The following is a 7733-nucleotide window of genomic DNA, read 5'->3' as shown; positions in this document are numbered from 1 at the left end:
TTGCATCCAGGCGAAAAGCAGATCCCCACCCCCTCCTCCACATTACAGCCGTTCCTCAACCCATCGCTGCGTGTCCAGGTGCCAAGCGGGCTCCTGTTCCCCATCACCCCATCACTGTGCATCCAGCTGACGAATGGATTCCTGTCCCCTCTTCCACCCCACATCCGTTCCCCCACGTCCCATCACCCCACGGCCGGGTGACAACCGCATTCCTGTCCCCTCCTCCACATTACAGCCATTCCCTTTCGTCCCATCGCTGCCAGGTGACAAACGGACCCCACCGTGGGCTCCCCCAGGGACAGAGCAGGGGCAGCCAAACCCCCCCTTCCCACCCCACTGATAGAAGCTGGGATTGGGGCAGCCTCCCCCACACGCCCCACTTTGCAGGAGGGGATCCCAAAGGAAGCGATGGGATGTGGGGGGGAAATTTGGATGTCGGGAGGGGAAGTTGTTTGCTGTGAGAGTGGGGAGGTGCTGGAACAGCTGCCCAGAGAGGCTGTGGATCCCCGTCCATCCCTGGAGGTGTTCGAGGCCAGCAAGGATGGGGCCCTGGGCAGCCTGGGCTGCTGTGAGATGTGGAGGTTGGTGGCCCTGCATTGGTGGGGGGTTGGAGCTCCGTGATCCTTGAGCTCCCTTCCAACCCAACCCTGCTGTGACTCTGCGGATGCACTGCAGACCCCCCCGCCCCACCTGCAGGCTCATGAGGACGTTGAGGAAGTCGTTCATCCCCGTCAGGTGCTCCACGTCCTGGAAAATGGCCACAAAGAGGGTGGGGGTGATGGCGATGGAACGCGTCAGCAGCACGCGGGCAAAGCGAGACCAGCGCAGGTTGAGGAAGCCCTGAGGGAGGAGAAGGGTGGTGATAATGGGGGTCATGGGGGTCATGGGGGGTCAAAGGGGTAATGGGGGGTAATGGGGGTAATGGGGGAAAGGGGGGGTAAGGGGGGTCATGGGGGTGATGGGGGGTCAAGGGGGTAATGGGGGGTAAGGGGGGTAAGGGGGGTCATGGGAGTAATGGGGGGTCATGGGGGGTCATGGGGGTTATGGGGGTCATAGGGGTAATGAGGGTCATGGGAGGTAATGGAGGGTCATGGGGGTAATGGGGGTCATGGGGGTCATGGGGGGTCATGGGGGTAATGGGGGGTCATGGGGGGTCATGGGGATAATGGGGGGTCAAGGGGGTAATGGGGGTAATGGGGGTCATGGGGGTAGTGGGGGGTAAGGGGGGTAATGGGGGGTAATGGGGGTCATGGGGGTAATGGGGGGTAATGGGGGGTAATGGGGGTCATGGGGGGTCATGGGGGGTCATGGGGGTTATGGGGGGTAAGGGGGGGTCATGGGGGTAATGGGGGGTCATGGGGATAATGGGGGTTATGGGGGTAAGGGGGGTAATGGGGGTTATGGGGGTAATGGGGGTCATGGGGGTAATGGGGGGTAAGGGGGGTCATGGGGGTCATGGGGGTCATGGGGGGTCATGGGGGGTCATGGGGGGTCATGGGGGTAAGGGGGGTCATGGGGGGTCATGGGGTCATGGGGGTCATGGGGGGTAAGGGGGGTCATGGGGGTCATGGGGGTAATGGGGGGTCATGGGGGGTCATGGGGGTCATGGGGGTCATGGGGGGTAAGGGGGTCATGGGGGGTCATGGGGGTAATGAGGGTAATGGGGGGTAAGGGGGGTAATGGGGGTAATGGGGGTAATGGGGGTAAGGGGGGCAGAGGAGATGTGGGGAGATGGGGAACGGTGAGCAGAGGGGATCATAAGGGGAGAAGAGAGCATGGAGGGAGAACCAGAGAGCAGAAGAGAGGAGAAGAGGATGCAGGAAAGGCAGGAGGGGAAGAGGAGAAGATAGAAGTGAGATAAAAGAGGAGGAGAGCTGAGAGGAGGATGAGGAGATGCAGAGAGAGAGGAGAGCAGAAGAGCAGCAGAGGAGGACACGTATGAGGAGAACACACGAGGAAGAGGAAAAGAAGGGATGTAATCAGGGAGAAGAAGAGGAGAGGACACAGGAAAGACCAAGGAGTAGAAGAGAGAAAGAGGACAAAGGAAATACAGAAGAGAAGGGGAAGAGGTGATAGGAGGATGAGGAGACGAAGGTAAGAAAGAAGAGCTGCAGAGCAGGACACAGTAGGGCAAGCGAAGGAGAAAAGAAAGGAAATAACCCAGAAAGAGGAGGAGAAGAGAGGATTCAGGAAAGACAAAAGAGGAGCAGAGTGGAAGAGGAGAGGGGAGAAAGAAGTAAGACAGAAGAGAAGAACTGAGAGGAAGATGAGGAGATGCAGAGAGGAGAGCAGAAGAGCAGCAGAGGAGGACAACCATGGAGCAGGCGAGGGAGGAGAGCAGAAGGGGAAAAGAAGGGATAAAACCCAGAGAGGAGAGGAAGAGAAGAGAGGATGCAGGAAAGACCAAGGAGCAGAAGGGGAAATGAGGATGAAAGAAATAAAGAAGGGGAGGGGACGAGACAATAGGAAGGTGAGAGGATAAAGATAAGAAAGAAGAGCAGCAAAGGAGGATGTGTAGGTGAAGGAGGGGAACAGAAAAGGGGAGGGGAGGGGAGGGGAGGGGAGGGAAGGGAAGGGAAGGGAAGGGAAGGGAAGGGAAGGGAAGGGAAGGGAAGGGGAGGGAAGGGAAGGGAAGGGAAGGGAAGGGAAGGGAAGGGAAGGGAAGGGAAGGGAAGGGAAGGGAAGGGAAGGGAAGGGAAGGGAAGGGAAGGGAAGGGAAGGGAAGGGAAGGGAGGGAAGGGAAGGGAAGGGAAGGGAAGGGAAGGGAAGGGAAGGGAAGGGAAGGGAAGGGAGGGGAAGGGAAGGGAAGGGAGGGGAAGGGAGGGGAAGGGAGGGGAAGGAAATAACCCAGAAGGAGGAGGAGAAGAGGAGAAGAGAGGAGAGAAGACAGAAGAGGAGGAGGAGAGCAGCGCAGGAGGACGTGTGGGGCAGGTGAAGGAGAAGAAGAGCAGAAGAGGAAAAGAAAGGATGCAGGAATGAGAGAAGAGGAGCAGAGCAGAAGAGGAGAGAGAAGTAAGAGAAGAGGAGGAGAGCTGAGGGGAGGATGAGAAGAAACAGATAAATAGGAGAGCTAAAGAGCAGCAGAAGAGGACACAATTTGGGCTGATGAAGGAGGAGAGCAGAGGGAGAAAAGAAATAATGTAAATAAGAAAGAAGAGCAAAAGAGGAAAAAAGAGGATGCAGGAAAGAAAGGGGGAGAGTGGAAAAGCAGGAGAGGGAGATGAGGAGATAGAGAGGAGAGCAGGAGAGCAGCAGAGGAGGACAAATACGGGGCAGATGAGGGAGGAGAAGAGCAGAAGGGGAAAAGAAGGGATACAACCCAGGGAGAGGAGAGGAAGAGGAGAAGAGAGGATGCAGGAATGACAGGAGAGGAGCGGAGTGGAAAGGAGACGCTCCAGGACGGACAGCAGAGAGGAGAAAAAGAGGAAAAGGTTCGGAGTGAAAAGCAGAAGTGGAGGGGAGGAATGCAGGGGCAGCAGGGCAGACCTCCATGACGAACTGCCCTGAGTACGTCCCGGTCATGGTGGAGCTCTGCCCAGCTGCCAGGATCCCAATGGCCCAAATGTAGAGAGCAGCTGGGCCAAAGTAACAGCCCAGCACTGCGCCCTGCAACAGACAGACAGGTGGAGGCCACTGACGTGTGACCTGCCAGGACCCTTCCATCCCAACCATCCCACGGCTCTGTGACCTTCCAGGACCCTTCCATCCCAACCATCCCACGGCTCTGTGACCTTCCAGGACCCTTCCATCCCAACCATCCCACGGCTCTGTGATCTGCCAGGACCCTTCCATCCCAACCATCCCACGGCTCTGTGACCTGCCAGGACCCTTCCATCCCAACCATCCCATGGTTCTGTGACCTGCCAGGACCCTTCCATCCCAACCATCCCACGGCTCTGTGACCTTCCAGGACCCTTCCATCCCAACCATCCCACGGCTCTGTGATCTGCCAGGACCCTTCCATCCCAACCATCCCACGGCTCTGTGATCTGCCAGGACCCTTCCATCCCAACCATCCCACGGCTCTGTGATCTGCCAGGACCCTTCCATCCCAACCATCCCACGGCTCTGTGATCTGCCAGGACCCTTCCATCCCAACCATCCCACGGCTCTGTGACCTGCCAGGACCCTTCCATCCCAACCATCCCACAGCTCTGTGACCTGCAAGGACCCTTCCATCCCAACCATCCTACAGTCCTGTGATCTTCAAAGAGCCTTCCAGCTATCAGCTGGGGGCTGTGCTATCAGAGCTGGGGGCTGTGCTATCAGAGCTGGGGGCTGTTATCAGCACTGGGGGTGTGCTATCAGAGCTGGGGCTGTTATCAGCACTGGGGGCTGTGCTATCAGAACTGGGGGCTGTTATCAGAGCTGGGGGCTGTGCTATCAGAACTGGGGGCTGTTATCAGAGCTGGGGGCTGTGCTATCAGCGCTGGGGGCTGTTATCAGCACTGGGGGCTGTTATCAGCGCTGGGGGCTGTTATCAGCAGCACAGCCTGTTATCAGCAGTGCTATCAGAGCCCTCACCCCTTTGTAGATGTCCACCTCCAGCGTGGCGTTGTCGCTCGGGAACAGCCCTGCGTGGGCACTGCTGGCGTTGGCACAAACCTCGTGCTGCAATGAGACTCCAAGCGCTGCTGGGGGGCGTCGAGACCCCCGCTCCGTCCTCCCAGCTCAGCCCGGCGCCCCCCTCCCCCCCCCCCCCCCAAACCCCCACCCCTGACCCCCAACTCACCACATCCATGTTGGTTTTCCCATAGAAAGCCTCGGCGAAGACGGAGACGACGAAGACGTTGATGATGAAGGAGACGAAGAGCGCGATGCACGACTCAGCAAAGAAATATTTGTTGGCCTCACGCACCTCCCGGGGGTTGGAGCGATTCACCTGGCGAGACTGCAAGGGGGGGCAACGGGAATGCACCCATGGGTGCACGGGGGGGGGGGGGGGAGTGTGAAGGGGGGGTGCAGAGCGTGGGGTGCACAAAGTGTGGGTGCTGTGTGAAGGGGCACAGTGTGGGTGCACACGGGGGGGGCACAGCGGTGGTGCACAGAGTGGGGGTGCAAAGTGTGGGGGTGCAAAGTGTGGGGGTGCAAAGTGTGGGGGTGCAAAGAGTGGTGGTGCAAAGTGTGGGGGTGCAAAGAGTGGGGGTGCAAAGTGTGGGGGTGCAAAGTGTGGGGGTGCAAAGAGTGGGGGGTGAAAAGTGTGGGGGTGCAAAGAGTGGGGGTGCAAAGTGTGGGGGTGCAAAGAGTGGGGGCAAAGTGTGGGGGTGCAAAATGGGGGTGCATCAGAGTGGGGGTGCAAAGTGTGGGGGTGCAAAGAGTGGGTGCAGTGTGAGGGTGCAAAGAGGGGGGGCTGCAGAATGAGGGTGCAGAGAGTGAGGGTGCAAAGTGGGGAGGGGGAACAGAGTGGGGGTGCACAGAGTGGGGGGGTGAAAAGTGTGGGGGGGCACAGTGTGGGTGCTGTGTGAGGGTGCAAAGGGGGGGGGGTGCAAATGAGGGTGCAACGTGTGGGGGTGCACAGAGCGGGGGTGCAAAGTGGGGGGGGAACAGAGTGGGGGTGCAACGTGTGGGGGGGGAACAGAGTGGGGGTGCAAAGTGGGGAGGGGGAACAGAGTGGTGGTGCAAAGTGTGGGGGGGGAACAGAGTGGGGGTGCAACGTGTGGGGGGGGAACAGAGTGGGGGTGCAAAGTGTGGGGGTGCACACAGTGGGGGTGCAAAGTGGGGAGGGGGAACAGAGTGGGGGTGCAACGTGTGGGGGGGGAACAGAGTGGGGGTGCAAAGTGTGGGGGTGCACGGAGTGGGGGTGCAAAGTGTGGGGGGCTGCACAATGAGGGTGCACAGCGTGGGGGCGCACGGAGTGGGGGTGCAAAGTACGAGGGAGCAAAATGTGGGGATGCACAGAGTTGAGGAGCACAGTGAGCCCTACCCCCGTGCATGAGGCCGCCGCTGGGTGCAGCTGCAGCTTTGCATGCACTGCCATGGGGAGATGCTGCACAGCGCCGACCTGCAGAGCTCACAGCTGTCAGCTCCCAACCCTGCTGCAGCCCATGGCTACTTTTTGCACTGCTGCTTATTGCACTGCTGCTTTTTGCACGGCTGCTTATTGCACGGCTGCTTATTGCACAGCTGCTTTTTGCACAGCTGCTTTTTGCACAGCTGCTTATTGCACGGCTGCTTATTGCACGGCTGCTTATTGCACGGCTGCTTGTTGCACTGCTGCTTTTGCATGTCTGCTTATTGCACAGCTGCTTATTGCACGGCTGCTTATTGCACGGCTGCTTTTTGCACAGCTGCTTTTTGCGTGCCTGCTTATTGCACGGCTGCTCATTGCACTGCTGCTTTTTGCACGGCTGCTTATTGCACAGCTTATTGCACGGCTGCTTATTGCACGGCTGCTTTTTACACAGCTGCTTTTTGCATGTCTGCTTTTTGCACGACTGCTTGTTGCACAGCTGCTTATTGCACAGCTGCTTGTTGCACGTCTGCTTATTGCACAGCTGCTTGTTGCACGGCTGCTTATTGCACAGCTGCTTATTGCACAGCTGCTTGTTGCACAGCTGCTTGTTGCACATCTGCTCATCGCACAGCTGCTTGTTGCACGGCTGCTTATTGCACAGCTGCTTGTTGCACAGCTGCTCATCGCATGGCTGCTTGTTGCACGGCTGCTCATCGCACGGCTCACCTTGACGAGGGCGGAGTGCAGGTACATGTTGTGGGGCATGATGACGGCCCCCACGATGCCCACTGCCTGCTCCAGCTGTGCGGTGCCGCAGCCCGGGCACTCGGGGACAAACAGCCCCCGCAGCAGCTGCTTCTGGTCCGGCTTCACCGTCACGTACTGCGGGCATAAAGCAACACCCAGCTCAGTGTGCCCAGCTCTGCTCAGCTTTGTGCCCAGTTTTGTGCCCGGCTGTGTGCTCAGCCCTGTGCCCAGTTCTGTGCCCAGTTCTGTGCTCAGTTCTGTGCCCAGCTGTGTTTCCAGCCCTGTGCCCAGTTCTGTGCCCAGCTCCATGCCCAGCTGTGCCCCCAGCTGTGTGCCCAGCCCTGTGCTCAGCTCTGTGCCCAGCTGTGTGCCCAGCACTGCTCAGTTCTGTGCCCAGCTGTGTGCCCAGCCCCGTGCCCAGTTCTGTGCCCAGCTCCATGCCCAGCCCTGTGCCCAGCCATGTGCCCAGCCGTGTGCCTAGCTGTGTGCCCAGCCGTGTGCCCAGCCCTGTGCCCAGCTGTGTGCCCAGCCCTGTGCCCAGCACTGCTCAGTTCTGTGCCCAGCTCTGTGCCCAGTTCTGTGCCCAGCTCCATGCCCAGCTGTGTGCCCAGCCATGTGCCCAGCCATGTGCCCAGCTGTGTGCCCAGCCCTGTGCCCAGCTCCATGCCCAGCTGTGTGCCCAGCACTGCTCAGTTCTGTGCCCAGCTGTGTGCCCAGCTCCGTGCCCAGTTCTGTGCCCAGCTCCATGCCCAGCTGTGCCCAGCCCCGTGCCCAGTTCTGTGCCCAGCTCCATGCCCAGCTGTGTGCCCAGCCCTGTGCTCAGCTCTGTGCCCAGCTGTGTGCCCAGCACTGCTCAGTTCTGTGCCCAGCTCTGTGCCCAGCTCTGTGCCCAGTTCTGTGCCCAGCTCCATGCCCAGCTGTGCCCAGCCCTGTGCCCAGCTGTGCCCAGCTCCATGCCCAGCTGTGTGCCCAGCACTGCTCAGTTCTGTGCCCAGCTGTGTGCCCAGCCCCGTGCCCAGTTCTGTGCTCAGCT

General features: G+C 59.6%; 1 protein-coding gene across 9 annotated transcripts in view; it reads right to left on the bottom strand.

Annotated features, from left to right (window-relative positions):
• Window position 1: 1 nt before the first annotated feature.
• Window positions 2–7733, bottom strand: part of SLC11A2 (solute carrier family 11 member 2) — a 35276-nt gene continuing 27544 nt past the window's right edge. For 3 of the 9 annotated variants that reach the window (XM_085212298.1, XM_085212299.1, XM_085212300.1), the window contains exons 9-14: window positions 6680–6835; window positions 5924–6001; window positions 4733–4891; window positions 4525–4611; window positions 3487–3606; window positions 100–840 (exon numbers count right to left, since the gene is read on the bottom strand). In XM_085212298.1, the coding sequence (XP_085068424.1) occupies window positions 112–840; window positions 3487–3606; window positions 4525–4611; window positions 4733–4891; window positions 5924–6001; window positions 6680–6835 (1329 nt within the window). In that variant the 3' untranslated portion in view covers window positions 100–111. The other 6 variants (XM_085212301.1, XM_085212302.1, XM_085212296.1 and 3 more) reach the window with 6 other exon arrangements.

The sequence above is a fragment of the Meleagris gallopavo genome, chromosome 31 (genome assembly GCF_905368555.1).
Source record: "Meleagris gallopavo chromosome 31, MGAL_WU_HG_1.1, whole genome shotgun sequence".
Taxonomy (NCBI): domain Eukaryota; kingdom Metazoa; phylum Chordata; class Aves; order Galliformes; family Phasianidae; genus Meleagris; species Meleagris gallopavo.
Note: the sequence above shows the minus strand (reverse complement) of the source record. Positions and strands in the feature narration are given on the sequence as shown.